Source organism: Xiphias gladius, chromosome 12 (genome assembly GCF_016859285.1).
Source record: "Xiphias gladius isolate SHS-SW01 ecotype Sanya breed wild chromosome 12, ASM1685928v1, whole genome shotgun sequence".
Taxonomy (NCBI): domain Eukaryota; kingdom Metazoa; phylum Chordata; class Actinopteri; order Istiophoriformes; family Xiphiidae; genus Xiphias; species Xiphias gladius.
The window spans coordinates 8137990-8157833 of NC_053411.1; the positions used below are offsets into that span (position 1 = coordinate 8137990).

Genomic DNA, 19844 nt, shown 5'->3' on the forward strand with positions numbered 1-19844 from the left:
TGCCGTCACTTGCTAAAGATTAATCAGAGACGTTCCCCCTCTGACGGTTTCCCGTCGGGGTCGGACTTGACAATATCTGGTCTTGTCACACAGCCTAAAGATTCAGGCTCCCTCTCCAGACCCCTAGAGAGGGAAAAAAAGGATTGCTGAGAGCTGTTGTAGCCAATCATCAACACTACAGATAAAAATGAGGCTACGGTACCAGCAACTAGCCCATGCCAGAAACTAATCTTAACCCCGTATCTGTGACAGTAACATTTCCCAATAGAGGCCAAGTAAAAAATGTGCATTGCAAAGTGCTCAGGTTGGCCCCATGCTGCCTAAATCACTCAGGTGTGTTTGCCTCTCTGTGTTTGTGCTTGAAAGAGATCAGAAGGAGAATCATTTGTATGTGTGTGCTTTCCTGTCCTGTGATTTTTGTAGTTTAGTACTTAGCTGCTATCCTGTCATGTGTTATATTTTGAGATGGGTTGTACCAAATCATATATACCTCTAATCTTATTACAGCGTCAACTTGCTTTGTTCTGATCCTTAGCCCCCCACTTATCCCACCCTAGAGCAAGGGTAGCGAGAGAGACCGGCCGGGTCACAGCAATACTCACCGGCTGTAATAAGTGTGACCAGGGAGCCAGATGGCTGCTGGATGTAGGAGGGGTTCGACACGCCATCATCTCTGGGTCCTCCAAAGGTTTGAGAGATGGGGTTGGACAGGGTCATTTGGAGCCAGCGGTTTCCAGGCCAACCACTCAGCAGGGTTAATTACTGTACCAAACAGATACCCCTTCCAGTGATGGTCAATACCCTTGTGATCCATGCTTCATTCACTCACCTTGCTTTTTTTACGCTTACCTGAGTTTTATCATGTGGTACCTCAGAGACACTAGAGTTTTCCAAGCCCTGCAGGTTTGCCCCCCAGGTGCTCCGATTTGAGGAGTGTAACTTTCTGCTCTGTTGCTGACAAGGCTGTTATTATCTGAGATAATAGGGTAAAGAAAAAAACAGCCAAAATATGTCAGTCATCTCTCTCCTGCTTGCTTCATGTGGAGTAAATAATTCTAATATATCACATATACGATATGCATAACTGCACCATTTGCTTGGTTTGCACTTTAATATGGATTCGGTATCTGCAATTACTGTGTGCATTTTCACGTCACTTCGGCTGTCAAATATGAATATGGTATAGTCAGTTGCAGATATGTAAATAGTGAGCCTAAAGCTCTGCTCCACTTTGTATAGGCCATACAGTCTTAGGGTACATGACACCTAATGATGTGGCCCTCCCACATGGGCTTAGCATCCCTTGACAGATTTAGGTCGTTGATGGAATTCATGTCTTTTTTTACACTTTAACAGTTCAGTTTACTTTCTGCGGGTCAGATGAGAAGATCGATTTACCGTTCTCATTTCTGTGCACTAAACGAAGCTACAGCCAGAAGCCAGATAACTTAGCTTAGCATGAAGACGTGAAATGGGTAAAAAGCTAGCCTGGCTCTGTCTGGAGGTAGTTTTAGACATTACTATGGAGTCCGAAACTAATTTCTTCATGGGGACAACTAAAGTTCAAAAGCTTTAGTGTAGTAACTACAATTCACCATTTTACGCAGGATTATGTGCTGGACTATTTCATGGCTGGGCGGCAGGTTGCCTGGCAACCTGACAGTGGCAACAGATTTTGTTACCTTCAGATATAGCCAGGCTTGCCGTTTCCCCGTTTCCAGTCTTTATACTGGGATTAGCTAACTGGCTGCTGGCTGTAGCCTTATATTTCTTGGACCAGCCTGAAAGTAGTATTGTTCTTCATCTCTAACTCTCAGCAAAAAAGCTGATAAATATATTTCCAAAAATGTCAAACTCTTCCCTAAAAGCAACATTAAATTTATTCAAATTACAGAATATACTGGGACAGCCATCAGCCCTCATGTTGATATAGAAGTTTGATTGATCACAGAATACTGCCTGCTGCTTGTGGTTTCTTCGTCCCCTGTGACCTACCGCAGTAGTTTCCACATTTCCTAAAGGCAAAACTGAAACTGACCTCAACAACAACAACAGCATGGCTCCCAAGGCCCTGCTGGGAAGCAAGGCAAAGTCGCAGGATGTTGGAGGAGCGAGAGCTTGCGGACGGCCGATAAGCAGAAAGGCCACACAAGGGGTCAGCACGTAGCCACGGCATACAGTCAGATCTCTATTAAGATAGAACATGGTGGGCCAGTGTGATAAGAGCCGACAGGACCTAATGATGTGATATCAGTGATGGGGCCCTTGCAGAAGATGCCACTGTCCCCAACCAGTAGGTGAATCAGGGCTGAACCAAACTTGTTCCGTGCGTTGGTGTAATGAGGTAGTCCTCCATTATCTTCATTAAGATATCACAGTATTTTGGCAATTTTAGAAAACAATCATTATTTTTGACATTAACATTTATACATTTAAATCTTATAGCTTCTGTATTCAAATATTCTTTATACCCAGACATAATTATCTAAGATTTCAATTTCAAAGGACATTAGTTGATTTTCTTCACAGTATTTTGGTGCCATATGCATTGGAGCCATTACAGCCGACTGCAGTTCATCAGTGTGGGAACAGTTCTGTTTCACGGAATAGCAAAGTATTTGTCTTTATTTTTCTTGGTTTGAACAAGTGTTTTCTTTAATCTCTTCCAAATGGCATTCCCTCCCTTTTGCAACCTTGCATAGCCGTTGCAAGGCAAAAAAAATTGGCAAATAAGTAGATTCTGATGAAAAGAATTTTTCAGGAAACCAACCTACTTTGGTACTTCATCAAAGTTCAAGTTTCTCATAGTTCATCGCATTTCAACATTTCCTCTCAACTTATGCAACAGTACTTGTTAATCAAAACAGTATATCATTACCCATGTGATTTCAAGACAAGAAAACAGTCACAGCATTCTTGGTTGCGGCTTGTTTGTCAGAAGCTTTCCAGCAGGACTATTTTCCAATGGGGTAGACTTTTTCACACCAGTAACAGGCAGTGAACTGTGGCCTGTATCTCTATGCCTTTGGCTCCCTTCTTCTCCTTCATTAACAGCAGGATTATCCTCTGTATTTGACCATTTGGTTCGACGTGTCTGTAGAAGACTTTTCCGTAGATCTAATTCTGACACACTGACAGTGTCGGCCTGGGTTTCATTTCACAAGTAGCACTGTATTATTGTAGTTTATGATCTCAACAAGAGTGTCCAATCCCAACCCTTGTAACTGGGTTGTGACTGAAATAACTGTAAGCAGAATAATAATATTGAAAACACTGTTATCATGCTGACTTTATGCATCTTCAGGTAGAATGTACTTACTTACTGTCGGATATTAAAATGTAAATCCCCAGGTTGTAGTTTTCAAAATAAATGATTTTTGCAAATAAATTCACTTATCACATCAATGATTGAAAACACATTTGAAAGTTTTGCAAAGCATTGGCATATTTCAGCCTCTGGCCCAAGCACACTTCATTCTCTGTTGTCCAATTTTATGAAATGCCTCATCTTTATAACATTTCATTGGTAGCCAAGAGACTTGTTAAGACTTCTTGTTAAAGCCATATTATGGGAACCCACTAACTGCACTGAAAAATGTGTATGCGTAACTACAAATAGGTACTAATGCAATGGAAACACATGACGTGACAAGCAAAAAGAATTTTATTCATATACCAAATTTAGATTTTAAAAAAAGCTACTACGGAAATAGTCATTAAAATGTTTTTTTAACCTGAGGTGTTTGTTCATCCAAAATTGTTGATAAATGACTTTAGTGCAGGTTTTACAATGCAATGCTATCCAAAAGTTGATCCTCAAGTTTCTACTGACATTCAACTAATGTTATTTTATTTTGTGTTTTTGTGTCTTCCAATACATAGATGAAAGAATGAAACATAAAATGACTCCAAAAGTCATTTTGTGTCTCTTTGTGGTTGTCTTGTAGCCCTTTTGCATCGATCTTGGTCATCCTGCATCTCTAGTCATTTAGCATCTCTTTGTGTTGATTTTGCATCTCTGTACTCTATTTGTAGTAGTTTTGCAGGTCTTTGTGGAGGTTTTTCATCTCTTTATGTTCATTTTGTGTCTCTCTCTGGTTGATTTGTGTCTCTTTGTAGTCCCTTTGAGTGTCTGTGGTCTCTCGGGCCTCTATTTTGTGTCTTTTTGTGTTCGTTTTTTTGTATTCACTTTGTGTCTCTTTGTATTTATTTTGTATTTATTTTGTGCCACTTTGTAGCTGTTTTGTATATCTTTGTAGGTTTTTTTTGTTGTCTTTTTTGTAATGTTTTGTGTCTCTTTATGGTTGTTTTTTGTCTGTTTTAGTGACATTCTGCAGGTGAAGCACAACTCAGTAGCCTAAGTAAAAATTCAGAAACAAATATTGGATTAGATTTGGTTGGCTGACAGCTAATATTAAAAGACTCTGACCAGGATCAAAGTTAATCTATCCACCTTCCAATACTGTATAAAATGAAAGTATGATAGGGCAATAAAGGCATTCCTCCCAGATTATATTTTCTCTTCTGGACAGATTTCAATTATTGCTGTTTTTTAATCTATTTTGCATCCAATTCTTTAAAGGTGGGAGTTGCAGTTTGAACTCATGTAGCAATATTGTAAATGATTAGTTCCCAGTATTATCCATGCTCTTCCTGCCAGCTCTGCAGCTATGTTTGCCAGAGCTATTTCATACACAATTGGACTGCTATTTAATAGCCTGTGAAAGAGAGACAGACAGAAAGGTGGAAAATCCCCAGTATTTTAAATTATCCTTGAATATTAGAGCATTATGACTTTGTTCTAACGTTAACTTCTCCTTCACCATCACCATCAATCCCCCCGCTATAAGCAATGAGCCATTCGCCATTATGCAGCTTGTTAGCAATGTCCAGGCTGTGTAATTACCTGTGTCAACGGCCATGATTGTCTTCAGTAACAGATTATTCATCACTTTATAATTGTACAGGTTGAAAAGGAGATTTTAAATTCTTCTAATAAAACTTAGAACTAAAAATGTTCATGCTCTCTGCTTTTCCTGGTAGCCCCTTCCAGACTGGATCAAGTGTTTGTGAATTATGAGTTCTGCAATCTACAGTCCAGTATAAGGACAAAAATAAGAAAAAACAAAGGTGTTTTCCTAATTCCTTCTGGGAGGGAATTTAAAATGCATCCAGCATGATCTGAAACATAAAAATAAACTGAAAATAAACAATATATTTAGAAAACTCCATACTATCACTACATTTTTTAAAATGTGGCAAGGGCAACAGTGTCAGAAATCATGATTTCACTGCTTAGAAGTATTTCCATTTAAGATGAGGCTATTTTCCTTTTTTTAACAGTTGCCCGCCCAGTTTCCTACAATATGAATAGCTAATAATACCCCTTGAACCTAGGCGTGGGTTTAGTTGTAGGCTAGTGGCCCACATGTATGGGGGGCTGATTAGTGATGATATTGATTGGGCTAATCAGTGGTTTGATAACAATCAAATCGGGTACCAATGTGCCAATACACATCCAGATGGAGGCAAAGTGAGAAAATGAATAAAGAGGGACAGAAATATATTTGACTTAAAAATTAATACTCTCATCGTGTCATTCAAAATGTAATGTTGTGTATTCATTGATTTCATTAATTATGCATGTGTTTATTGGTTAGCATTCTTAAAAGTAAATATTTGTCAAATTTATTATATTTGATGTAATATGTAGAAATGATGATGATGCGTTTACATTGTAGTATGTACTTAGAATACTACAATAAGACCACTTAGCTTTCACTCAGAAAAATCACTGAAAACTGAAAACTGAAGGGATTAAAGATTTAAAAAAAATATATATATATGTAAAAAAAATATAAATGTACATATGTCACAATTTTAATACCCTGATTTAGCAGTTGCGCTTCCCCACAGTAGGATCCCAGCATCACCATGAGTTCATGGGGGGGGCGTCAAGGGGTCCCCCTGTAGTAAACATACTACAGCTTTCACTCCTTGGAGCATCAAAGCAGCAAACACCTCATATACTGAGCTCTGTTCTGGCGGATACACATTTTTTTTTCAGAGAGGCCCAGGTAAGAAACACACAAGTTTTCAGATAGGTTGCTCATTGCTGAAGACAAAACACTGCAGTGAGAGAAGCTTTGGGCTGAAGGGGGCGAGGCAGTGTATGTGTGTGTGTGTGTGTGTGTGTGGGGAGACTTAAACCTGGCTGCACACTAACCCATGGGGACTCGTGTCACTGTGGGGACAAAAATTGAGGTCCCCAGAGGTAGAGACTGCTCTTCCATTATGTAAACGAGTGTCCCCACCGGGATAGTGGAACAAGACTCTGTGTGTGTGTGTTTTTTTTTCTTTTTCTTTTTTTCCGTTTGGCGGGTACATCATCGTCCCGACCGAGAGGCAGCGGACCTCCTGCATCCTCCCCCGCATCCCAGAACCGCTGCATCGTATCTGCAGGCACAGCGATAGGCTTTCAAAGACAACGTCATGTGCGGGACTCGGTGAAACCGGGACCTCTTTCTCTGTAACGTGCGCACAAGGGTCTCACAGTAAATTGCGGCTTTCGAGTGATTTTGTCGAGGATAATAATGATGAGGTAAGAGCTTCCGGTCGCCATTTTGCCGGTGTTTAACGGATTAGGGAGAATCTGCATGGAATAATTAGTCAGTAAAGCCGCTGTTTTGAACGGATACCGGGGGGGCAGGATGTCCAAGCGACACCGTTTAGATTTAGGTGACGATTACTCGTCGAGTAAAAAAAAGGGGTCCTTTGATGGGTATGTAGCGTTAGCGTTACCTCAAAGCGTCCCGCTGTTGCAGTGTCTCTGTGGAGTGCCGCAGGCTTGTTTATTGTTGTCCCGCGGCTAACCACTCGTGCTAACGTCAACTCTCAACAAGTCTAGCTAGTAAATTAGCAGCGGCTAACGAAAGGACAACCTGCCTGCACAGGGCCTGCTGTTGGGCAAAAGTGGCTAGCGTAGCTGACTTAGTAAACAGTTGTCCAGCCACCGGCCTGGTCTGGTATACACGTGGCTACTTGCTAGCCGGTGCTAGGTTAAGCGCAGTGTCCGAGATAGAGAAGCCATACATTCCATGACACAAAGTCAACATGACAGTCTGGACTTTTAGTTGTTAAGGCGTGTGGCGTTTACAAAACAGAGGAGGAAACGTGCTCTGCGGCTGCACACAGGACCCCCCGAGCCGGGCTAACGCTAGCCGCTTAGCATAAATGAGATGCCGCGTCAGTTGTCAATGTCATGTTTCATCCTAGAGTCCCTAAGCTGTGCCAGTACACGTTTGCCGTAAAGGCGAGCACCGTTTGGCATCATTACAGGGTCGCTGTGCGTTCATGTGCGACTATACGTGACTTCACAGGCCTGTAGAAGTTGGAGGAACCTGGGTTGAGGCGCTCCGGCTTGTCTGTCTGTCAAGTGACAACGAGAGTACAAGCTCAGGGTCACTGCTCTGGATTTGACATCGCTTTGACCTTATGGGAGGGAGAAAGGGGGGGGCAAATAAAGAATTTTCTCACGGGAATAAATAAACAGTGCGTTGTGTGAATTATAATGTCAGTATAATGAACAAATAATAGCCTCATATCTGCAGTCAGACTGCAGCTTTCCCACAGTCAAGGACATGAAAGGTAGAGATGCCTACATCCAGAAAAGCTGTTTGGTGATGATGTGTTTCAGACTAGATGATGCACCTCACTTCTCTAGTACTCATGACTGGCATCGCTTTCGTTGTCTGCTCATTTATGTCACACAATCTAGCTGTCGCAAACATACCTGGGCAAAACTGAATAGTAATTGGATAGTAAAATAATAATAAGTTACGAAGTTGTGTTGTATACAGATTATTGCTAAATAAAAAAGGTGTTTTCTTTTGTTGTTTTTGTTTTTTTTAGTGGAATAGGCTAGAAATTTGCTCTTCCACATCAAGGTGTCATTGTCAGTTTTAGCCATAATTTATCACAGGACGACTTGTATTAGTGCTGCTATGAAAATGAGACACATTCACACCTTGCCATGTACACATCTCATCATTTCCCCTTTGGCCCATGTGCAGCCAGCAGTAGTTGGCTGTGAATAGCTAGCTCTAGGGTGCCTTAAAGACAGCACAGTGCACAGCTTTTTCCAACCAGTGTGAGGATATAAATGGTTAATATTTTCATCTGAAGCCATTAAATAAATTTCTCTGGAATAGGAGAAGTTGCTGCTGTGGATTGTGGCCAATTAGTTTATTCATGACCTTTGCACGCTACACTTGATTAGGCTATGCTTTTTGCCACTGTGAATAAGAAAATGCTATAACCTTTTCATGTGTTTTTTTTTTTTTTTTTTTTTTTTAAGAAAACAACTTGACACGGTGTGTGTGTATGCATCCATGTTATAGCCAGTTAGAGTTCTGTGGTGAGTTAAATTGGTTAATTTGTGTGGCAGCACTTCATCAAATCTTAACCTCATGCATCTCCCTCTCACTCCCTCTCCCCTCAGGCGTGACCACGACAGGGACAGGGACAGAGACCGTGATGAACGGCCAAAGGACAGGGACCGTGACCGGGATCGAAACCGTGACAGAGACGGGGATGTGAAGTCATCTGGGGTGCCCAACAACCCTTCTGCATGCAGTGGAAGCTTCCTTAAGCAAACCCTCCTACAGCAGCAAATCAACCCTTTCACCAACCTGCCCCACACGCCACGCTATTATGAGATCCTTAAGAAGCGGTTGCAGCTGCCTGTCTTTGAGTACAGAGAGCGCTTCACTGACATCCTGATGCGAAACCAGTCTTTTGTGCTGGTGGGAGAGACGGGGTCTGGAAAGACCACACAGGTAGAAAAGCAGAAGGTTTAGCAATACCAGCTCTTAGTTGTTGGTTGCCCCTACAGATACACTTTTACTGTGACTCGACTGAAACGTGTCAAATAAAATCTGAATTTGAAACTCAGTGATAAAATTGGTATAATAATACCATAAAAATGGGATGCAATGAACAAATGATGCATTTTAAATAGTTTCTCTCTGCGGAGTCGATTCACAATATGTGGTTATTAGATTTATTTTATGTTCTTGACAGAGCTAGGTTGTCCTTTTTAAAATTAATGGTTTTTCTTTAATTTTAAGACGCAGTGTTTGATATTTTATTTAGCCAAAAAATGGTAACAAAAGATTTGAGGATTGGAAACTGGATAAATTAAAAATCACAATTTTTTCAATTTAAATCTTTCTCACAAAACAAAAAAAAACACTACGTTCACTTGATCTTAATGTAAATGCATCTTAATCATTGTCATGTACAAATGAGCTGTTGTTTAGGGTAGGCTCTTCTAAATACTAATAACAAATTTTAATACTGTATGTGAAATGTTACGACTTCCAAACCTGTCATTGGCATTTTTTTCCTTCTGATTGGGTGACATTTCAAAGACTGGTAAGATTTGAATCATTTCTAAAGGGTTGTTATCCAATCCTCAATGTTAATAGAGTGGAAGTAGGATTCTCTATGTTCGGGCCTCTCTTAGCAAGCTGCTCCTGTTTTGAAGCTCAAAACAAGAGTATATCTTCAGTGAAATTTTGATAGTTATGATTTTCCAAACACAAGAATTTGCTTTGCACAGCATAGCAGACTCTAGTAATGCACTTCCAAGTAGTAGCACTATTAATCTTTTATTTTCATAGAATATTTATAATAGAGTGGTGCACCTGCTAATTAGTTTCATTCTCCTACATCCACTGCCTTGGGTTCATCTCACTTCTCTACTTTTTCATTTGAAGAATTCCTTTCATGTCTTTTATGTGCCGTCTCTTCAGTTCAAATAAAACCTGACTTGTCTGCTGTCTTCCAGATTCCTCAGTGGTGTGTGGAAATGGTGCGGTCCATGCCGGGACCAAAGAGAGCAGTGGCCTGCACCCAGCCCAGGAGGGTGGCGGCCATGAGCGTAGCTCAGAGGGTGGCTGATGAGATGGATGTCATACTGGGCCAAGAGGTGGGCTATTCCATCAGGTTTGAGGACTGCAGCTCTGCCAAGACTGTACTCAAGTAAGAAGGCTGTTTAAAAAATCCAGATTAGTCCCAGCTTACTTTATGTTAAGAGCATACAACTGTATCGAAAGAAGTGGATAATAGCAGAAGCCTAATACTTTAACAAAAGCCTTGTACAAGTTATAATCTTGAATTAATTAAATAATCTAATGTGCTGCTCTAAATGAAACATAAAATGTACATGAGCTAACATTTGTGTACTGTTACTTTCTCAACTGCAGCAAACTGTAAAGTCTGTAGTTTGTAGATGCAAATGATTAATAAATTGTCTGATTCCTGATTTACTGGAGTCGAAGGACAGGTTTGAATTTATTGAAATCCATCTTTATTTTTTTTCTTTCTGCACCAATTCACACAATGAAAATGTACGTGTTGATAAAGCCCTAATGTGTAACTGTTTCTGTTCCCACCTTCCTGGATCTCTTTTATTCACCCAGGTACATGACAGATGGAATGTTGCTGCGGGAGGCCATGAATGATCCCCTGCTGGAGCGCTATGGTGTCATCATCCTGGACGAGGCCCACGAACGCACATTAGCTACAGACATCCTTATGGGGGTCCTCAAGGAGGTGGTCCGCCAGAGGCCTGACCTCAAGGTAAAAAGCATATTTCTAAAAACAAGGTTCTTTTTTTTATGGCCTTAGTTTCAGGATATGCTAGCAGGTGGAATGCATTTAGTATAAACTCCTAAACATTAATGTGACTTTTTAACCAGCACATTAAATGTCTATTCTGGGAAGTAAAGTCTACCTCACTTTTATTTTGTCCTATCTCTAGACTTGGTGCTGGAAGTACCCCTGATAGTAGCCTAATTAGTTTCCATAAATATGTCCCACTTAATGCCTACAAAATACTGTTAAAGCTTTAAATATTACCCCCCCTCCCCCGATAAATTCAGTGACATCCAGTATTTATGTCCCTCTTTTGTCCCCTCTTTTTTCCTGACAATGTCCCTGTGTCTGACAGCTTTGTATCTGTAGAGAAATGTTGCTGTTAGGCTCAGAAATGCCCATCTATTCTGCACTGCAGCACTTGTGGGCATTGCTCCCTGAGTCAGCCCAATTTTAAGCCAGTCATCCAGGGGGAGAACAGCAACATCTCGGTGTAGATTGGAGCGTACAGGCAGGCAGAAGTTTTATAGGCAGTGTGTGCCAGACATTCTGTAATTCTCATAAAGCAGATGGATAATGACTAGTTGTTTGTCAGTGTGGAATCAAAGGTTAGATTGTTGTTCCCAGAGTGTTAAATGAGGTCTAGGTTATTGGGAATGATCATCCACCCACATCCCTCTATCTCCTTCATCACCTTCCCCTACCAAATTTAAAAGTTTAATTTGCCTTGATTAAGAGCAATTATGATGTCTCACAGAGCGTAAAGTGAAATGCAGAGACGCTGGCCCCTGAAAATGTTTGAGATTGAAAATGGGAGACGGGTTTCCCATCAGAATCCTAATGCGCTCTATCTAATGTCTCTGGAGAGAACATTGTGTACCCAACATCAGGTGCAAGGACTGTCATAGCTCTGTGTAGGTCAGTGACTTGGAGTGTAATGCCAAGTTCTACACTTTAGACACCATCTTGGGATTTTGCCAGCGCGCTCACCCTAAATTCTAATTCAGAGCATTATTCATACTGTATAACTTTTTGCAGTCTTCATCTATCGTGTATTTGTTTGCACTGTCCTCCACTTAGTCTGTGTCCTTATCCCCAATCATCATCAAGCCGTATTCAGTGTTATCTCATTCTTCACCTCAGTGCTCACTCCCATATTCACCACAGTCATTTACACTCTACTGTCTTTACATTTATTTCTATCTTTTCTTTCACCTCTTTTATGAATACATTGTCCCTGCCAAACTTCTCACACTTCACTCTCTCCCCTGTGCCCTTCGCTGTCCAGGTCATTGTCATGAGTGCCACGCTCGATGCCGGTAAGTTTCAGGTGTACTTTGACAGTTGCCCACTGCTAACCATCCCCGGACGCACACACCCCGTGGAGATTTTCTACACCCCGGAACCAGAGCGGGACTACCTAGAGGCGGCCATCCGGACTGTGATCCAGATCCACATGTGTGAGGAGGATGAAGGGGACATTCTGCTCTTTCTCACTGGACAAGAGGTACGAGTCCATGGATTTTTAATATTTTTTTTTCATGGATTACCTGTTCCACAAAAGCCAGGTTTGTGGTGGTTGTAAAGAGGAAACGTTGCTGGTACTGAAAGATTTTTAAATAGTTATATTATCTTTAGACACTTTCATCAGGTACATAAAGGGCTGCAGCTAATGATTATTTTTAGTTACTTAGTTATTAGATGGTTGTTTTTTCTATTAATCATTTAGACTTGTAACATGTCAGAACACTGTGCTCATCATAATTTTCTCGAGCCTAAAATGAGAAATTGTGGTTTCTGTCATGTCCAAAACACAAATATTGTCAATTTATTATATATAACTAGCAAATGTTTGGTATTTTTCCTTGATAAAAGCTTAAGCAAATAAGAAATTATAAGAGTAGCTGCCAATTAATTTTATGTGGGTTAACTAATCTGTTAACCAACTAATCGTTTCAGCACTAGATTCATGAACAAACAAACAAGGTTATGAACTTGTGCAAAGACTGTCACAATACCAGAAGTTTGATAGTTGATGGTTTCGAAACCACAGCAAAAAATAGAAAACAACAGAGGCTGCTGCACACCTAGTGAGCGCGTGCACACACACACACACACACACACACACACACACACACACACACACACACACACACACACACACGTGCACACACCTCAATATAGTCAGTGTGCAAGCATCAGTTTCAATTGAGTATCAGGGTGACAGACCAATGGCCTGTTAGTGCATGTGTGTGTGTGCCGTCGCCATTCCACGTGTTGTTATTTTTGTTCACTGTGCCTGCCTTCGTATTTTTCTCTTCGAGTTTGATGTCAGACTAGAATGCTTGTACAGTTGTTATGCTGCCCTTGTCAGTCCCACAAGAATCACAATGTACAGTACCTACAACATCTATGGTACCTTTGGTACCTACAAGTACCATCAGAATTTTCAGAATTTTGGCATCGACTTGGTACCAAAGTATTGGTTCTTGTTACATTCCTACTCCAAAGTTAAGAGTGTTCACATTAATCTAATTACATAAATGAGTTTGTCACATACACATTGTCATGTGCACATACACACTCATATGCACTCTCTGCACAGGAAATTATTAATCCCCAGACTGATAGATGTTAATGCATGTGACCGTGCCTGTTTGGGAAACCACAAGGATTTGCACAGCGAAGGAAAAAAATTCACAAGGAGTGACCCAGATTCTGCCCTTCCCACGAATCCCTGAAATTAAGTCATTTATTATTTTTTTTCCTCCTCCCTACAAATGCTGTCCACTGATGTGTAATGGAGGGCAGGGTTCATGCCACAAATGATGAATTTTGTTACAGCTGGGTGGACACACACACACACACACACACACACACACACACACACACACACACACACACACACACACACACACACACACACAAAGAGCACCAACAAATGTTTCAATCTCCTGATCATTTGACAAGAGAAGCATGTCAGAGCCAACTGTGCCTGTGCTGGTATGATTAGTCCCTCACTACTCTCATACTATGACAAAATGGTTTTGGAGAACATTTGAGAACTTGTTTGAAAAGTAGAATGTAACTTGTCTTAATACATTACATATTTCTGTGCCGATTTAAATTTCATGTGAGACTTTAATTTAGTATTTAAACTTTTGTTTCTTAATATCAATTTTTCATCTACACAAGGACCCAAGTACTTGTCTTTGTGACTTCCCCAGTCACGTCTTATGTCAGCATGTTTATAAGTAATTATTTGTCACTTAACAGAAGCTTGCCTGTTGCAGCCCACCTATGTCAGTTTTCATTTGTCAAAGCATGATCAATATGCAGCTTGTGATGAAAGGGGATGAAGTTATTGGAGGGCGTGCATGCTTGACGTTTACTTTTTTCCCACGGAGCACATGTGCTCCTAAATTGAAAAATTTAGGAACGAATAAGGCGTGTAAGGGGCGAAATGAAAATTATATTAAATTTAATAATAATAATAGATAATAAAAAATTGTATAAACTGTGTAAATGATGTGAACACCTCTAAAATAAAGTAGTAGTTCTTACTTGTAAATTCAGAAAAAAGTTTGCTCAGTCCGTTTAGACACAAAGGATATAACTGGTCCAGCAGTGTTTGTAAGCAGGTCGTCTGGCCTGCTTTGAGCTCAGCCAGCGGTCCACAGCAGGACTTAGATCAAACTGCTCTACTGAAGGCCCCTTCGAGCTGATCTGCATCAAGTCTTCATTTGTGGGCACTCCAAGGCAGCTTCTCGTTGAATTCTTGATGCGGTTTTGGCCCTTTGCATTGACGAGTAGATCACTCCCCCCCCCCCCCCCCCCACTGTGTCAAGTTAAGGCATTACTCAGAGCACTCCCATGGCGAGTTCATTATCACCCCCTCCTAATTGGGTTAAAGAAGTTAATGTGTGGTAGGTCTGGCAGAGATGGCCAGATGTTCAAAGGGTGCTGCAGCATGCCCCTCGAGGGCTTAACCTCTTCATTTTCCCAGCAACATTGATGTAGACTACTGATTGGGAGGCAGATCCATGGCAAAGCCATAAACTCTTTTTATCTGACTCTTTAATTTATAACTGACGAAAGGAAAATGCACAAGTACTCAGTTCTTCTCTCTTCGACAGTTTTTATGTGAGATATTTCGCTTCCACAAATAAATAGAACTGAAGCACCAACTCTAAACAAGAAAGTTGAAACTTATCACAGCTGTTGAGCAAAGATAAGTCCTAATATTTAAGCTTACCCCTCAGCAGCTAACATCAAAACATGGGGATTGGCAGGGAGGTTGTTTGCTCGTCAAGAGGAGTTCCTAAATGTGTCGGTTATGTGCTTGGCTGTAGATTTTTGCTTCTGGGGTCACAGGGAGAGCTGGTGGACAGGTTCCCAACACTGGCCAACTGCCCTTATGTGTGTGTACACACACACACACACACACACACACACACACACACACACACACACACACACACACACACACACACACACTCTGTCTTCATGTCCCTGAGGGACAGACAGCCAGCTTGCTTCTAGCGCTTTGGCAAAGAGGTCCATTTTTTTCTCCATGGCAGCTGCTGCATCCAGAGGCTTGATAGGCTATTAATACCCAGGATAATTTTACCAATCCATTCAGATTTACTGTTTTCCACTTGTCAGTGTGTTGATTAAGAGGCACATGGCCATCAGCAGGATTTGACTTAATGCAATGAACAAGGGGACAACAGGGCTAATAACACACTTTCAGTCCAGCAGGAAAACAGGAAACATCACCATGGTGCTTTCTTATGTCAAGGCAAGTGTTACTGGCTTCACACAGTGGTACAAATGAAGTCAGTTTCAGCCATGCTTTATCTAATTTAGGCACAGTAAGCTCTTGGAAAAGGAAATGACAATGTCTCAGAAGATTTATAGGTTGTTGTGTTGGCATAAAAATTAAAAAAAAGTATGCATTAATAGCTGTGATGCTCTTTATCCGTCCACAACTACCAGTAAAATCATTATGGGAATTTGAGCGTCTGTTCATCTGTGCCTTCATAGTGACACTTTAAAGAGTTGCTGCATTGCTCCCATGGGCCTGCAGGTGGTGCAACAGTATAGGCTGTAATGTGACACATATAGTAGCTGCTGCTTTATGAGGATTAAATGATTGTCATTAGGTAAACAAAGAAAATGCTTCTTAACAGTGGAAGTTGCTTGGAAATGAAAAGCTTTAAATGTTGTTCTGGGCCATACTAGAAACTACTTAAAACTTTCAAGAATGATCACTGTGTGTATGTGTACAGGGATAGGTAAATGAACACAAGTTTGCCTACGTTAGTGGGGCAGTTGTGCCGTTGGTATATGTGGGTATATTTAGTACATTTAATATTGTATTCCAGTAGGCATTTTCAGAGTAGACCCTAGCCCTGTGCTCACTATCATGCTTTTTTATTCCTGGTGCTACTCGGGTCCTCTGTCTGTCTGCCAGCCCACTGGCTCTAGAACGTTCAGCTTCACTAAACTGATCTGCCATGATTTGCCGCTGGTTATGCATCAGTGCTGCAGTCTCATCTCACATTCCCCTCTACAATACAACACTATGGAATAATGAACCCTGTTTGAATCTGTCTGGCTCTGTGTGTGTGCCTTCTGAGTGTGCGCGTCCATGTTTTTCGTGATTGCTGCATTTGACAACAGAGCCACAGGGAGCTCAGCAAAGCATACTGCGGTCCAGGTTTAATTTCCTCCATCAGATGGAATGATAGTTAGAACAAATGTACTGTAGCAGGGAACCACGGTTTCCCCGGCCGCCTCCCCTCGCCTTCCCTTATCATCCAGATTCACCTCCATTGTTTATTCAGGTGTTGTTCAGAACCTGTTTGATTTTGCTGTTTGCATACACAAGTGATGCCTGGATTAATTGTCGTGCATCTATCTTTCAGGAAATTGACGAAGCCTGCAAGCGAATCAAGAGAGAGGTTGACGACCTGGGGCCTGAAGTCGGGGATATCAAAATCATCCCATTGTACTCCACACTGCCTCCACAGCAGCAGCAGAGGATCTTTGAGCCACCCCCACCCAATAAACCAAATGGTGCCATCGGAAGGAAGGTATACCTGCCGTGTTGCTATAAAAACACTCAGAGGGGGAGGTTGAGCAGGGAATTTGAGGGAGAGGGCAAGTGAAAGAGAAATTGAGTGGGGTTGATGTAGAAAGGACAGATGGGGAATAAGGTGGGTAAAGCAAGAGAGCTGGAAGGTAGGGACTGAAACTTTTTCCCTTTCTCAGCTTTAGTGCAGAACTGACTCACACAACATATGCTGCATTTGTCAGCATGCAATTCTCTGCTCTAAATTATAACTGGGGTATTACTCACACTCTCTGAGCCTGAGGAAAGTACTGCCTTCTCTGTCATTTTTATCTTTCCCCTACATTTGCACAGGCCCTGCTGCTGCTCAGAGAGGAGGCCTAAGACCTTTGCTGTTTGATTTGTGAAAGGTTATATGAGCTGACCAGAAACAGGACTTTTCTCGTTGTACATAGTAGGATTTTCTTCAATCACTTAATCTCTTAGGAGTGGATGATCCTCTTATTGATACAGACACAAGACAATTCCTCTCTTTTGTGTGACAGTTTCGATTCAGATGGGCTCATCACCAGAGTAGCAGCACCACCTGCGCTACCAAACTGTTGGCCAGGGATCTGACAGAATATCAGGATATCATCACTGCCAGTGAATGAGCAAACATTCACCCCCAGCATCTGATAGGGGAGGGTGTTGATGAATGACTCATTGCTACAACCCCTCTAATTGAGGCAGATGAGGCTGACATATGAGCAGTGAAAATATTTATGGGCTGCCAAAGTTAAACAAATTGCGATACTTTCAAGACGCTCAATTCAACCCGGATTTTGGGAATGCAATTTAAATAAATGTGCAATAACTCAAAATTTTAAAATGTATTATTTGAGCAAGAAACGGGGATAAGTCTGTCATCAAGTTTAAATTTTTCAGCAAGGCCTGTGCAGATGATTACCCTACAAAGTTTGCGTAATATATTTGACACTATAGCCCCATCTCCCTTTACAATCTTGATTTTTATATTTTCATCTCTTCAGGCTATCTGTTTGAGTCACGTATGTGTGCGCTGTGCAGATTTTCAGAATTCTCAGAGAAAGGGAAAGGCCTCAATATAACTAGGCTCTGGCAGCTGTAAATGGCTGTGAGTATACATACACATACGTCTGAGTGACAGAAATAGGAGGAAAAAATGGTTTTTCACAGACAGTGAGCTTTTTTAAATTAAGCGCGGTGTATTGCTTCCTCCTCCTCATGAACATCTTTACTAACTTCTCCTTAATTCCCATAAATTAAGTTACTTCAGGATGTAAAATGAACGTAGCAATCATACTGAGACCTATGAACTGTCAACCCAGCAACCACTTTTACACAACTGATTCCCTGTTTTCCACAAGATCAATTTGTCTGGTGCTTGTCGAATTGGTCGAGGTCGCGTCTAAAGTTGCCGTGCTTGAAGTAAATGTGCTTCTCCTCCATATCTGACTGAGCGACTCATCAAGTGAAAAATGCAGATGTCATCCAAGCCAGCCCAAGAGGAAGTAGTGAAAAAGAATTAATGTTCGCCATGTCTGCAGCTACGCATGCTAACGACTGCATTAGGCACCCCTCAATTAACATAAAGCACTAGCCCGTCATTGCTCTTTTTCTCCAGGAAAGTCACTGATTTTCCATTTTTGAACAGTTTAATCATTTATAGCCAAGCCAGCAATTGACTAATTATAAACAAAGACTATAATCTCACTTTGCTTTCAAGTATCTCAAAGATTGTCTCTAACAAATGTTCTGTGATGAGAGTTAGGTTTGTTTTTAGCATTGTGACGTTTGGAATATTCCCTCAATTGTCACTTGTGATTCCACCACATATCCATTTCAATGAGCTCTGAATGTGGGTGCATCAACACAGCTCAAGGCATGTTCTCCTTTCCCCAGTTGGGGGAAGGCTATATTTGTCAACAAGGCTGTGTTGACAGATGGCCCGTGTTACCCATAGTGCTTGCTCTCCTGCAGGTAATAACCCAAAAATAACATGCAGAGATGATGCTCTAATGATATTACTGATGAAGAAGCCAGGATTATTCAGTTGCAGTAACAGACTGGAAGGAGCCAGCCTGCGTTCAGTGTAATGGCCCAAGCCTGGATAATCCTTCAGAATCAATGCAGTCAATGAGGCCACCCATATGATCATGAAATGTGAGAGGGTGTCATGTGTGGCATCTGTTCGAGCACTGACTGTGTCCCAGCACGCAGGGCAGTGCAACCTCACCTATTCCATTTTTTAAGCGAACTTTGAAGCATTCCATGCCTTTCGTCCCTTGCTGGGATGTTGGCGTATAGTGTCTGTCATGAGACGCTGTCTGATAGCCTGGTCTGTCTTTGTATGGCTAGCCACTTTATTTTCAGATTGCCAAAGTCTGGCCAATTGCTTTCACAATGATGTGACTCCACTATACCTTTGGGTTCTTAGTAGCCCTTTTCCACTGCAGGAACCTAACAACCTGTAACATTTTAGTGTAACAGTTTTAGTCATCTTTGCTGTCATGTGACAACACATTTGCTAGATCAGTCAAGATCGACCGCACTGCAGGCAACCCCTGGAAGTATCTGGAACTTGGATTTAGAGTTATTAGAAATCCAAAAAAGCAGTTGGAGAACTGGAAAATAAAGCAAACTCACTTTTGTCATGGAATGCTCATGTCAATCAGATCTAGACCACCATTCATCAAACAGCTACATGAATAACAATCCAATCATTTACCAGACATTACTGTCTGATTAGTTTCATATGGATATGGATGCTTACTGCCTTCTCTTCATTCCACGGCTTGAATACTGAGGGGAAGGAGTTGTTCGACAGGTGAATTACCCGAGGTCAAGGGCTGAATGAGGGGAAAAAAGGTCCTCCCTGGCATTAATAACTAAACAGTCAGGCATTCTCAGGCTGGGGAGAAATCCTCGCTTAAAAGGTGGGATTTAAAAGTCTCTAATGCTCACAGCTTGAAGACAGCTGAAGAGGCACAGCTACAAAGGAAGTGTGTCAAGTGTGCAAAATTGGTTTGGTGGACCTGTATCAGCAAAGACTACAGAGAACTGTTTGGTTTTGTGCTTGGCATTTTAT

General features: G+C 41.4%; 1 protein-coding gene and 1 long non-coding RNA gene across 3 annotated transcripts in view; one reads left to right on the plus strand and one right to left on the minus strand.

The window, feature by feature from the left end:
- Nucleotides 1-7240, minus strand: LOC120797423. Its single transcript, XR_005708518.1, has 4 exons — nt 6802-7240; nt 850-973; nt 603-762; nt 1-123 (listed from the first exon to the last, which is right to left on the minus strand). It is a non-coding gene; the product is annotated as an uncharacterized LOC120797423 (long non-coding RNA).
- Nucleotides 6233-19844, plus strand: part of LOC120797421 (pre-mRNA-splicing factor ATP-dependent RNA helicase DHX15-like) — a 27759-nt gene continuing 14147 nt past the window's right edge. The window contains exons 1-6 of one of the 2 annotated variants that reach the window (XM_040141080.1): nt 6233-6601; nt 8501-8837; nt 9851-10044; nt 10485-10644; nt 11948-12166; nt 16590-16757. In XM_040141080.1, the coding sequence (XP_039997014.1) occupies nt 6594-6601; nt 8501-8837; nt 9851-10044; nt 10485-10644; nt 11948-12166; nt 16590-16757 (1086 nt within the window). In that variant the 5' untranslated portion in view covers nt 6233-6593. Of the gene's footprint in view, nt 6602-6710; nt 6782-8500; nt 8838-9850; nt 10045-10484; nt 10645-11947; nt 12167-16589; nt 16758-19844 lie in introns of those variants that run through there. The other variant, XM_040141079.1, reaches the window with a different exon arrangement.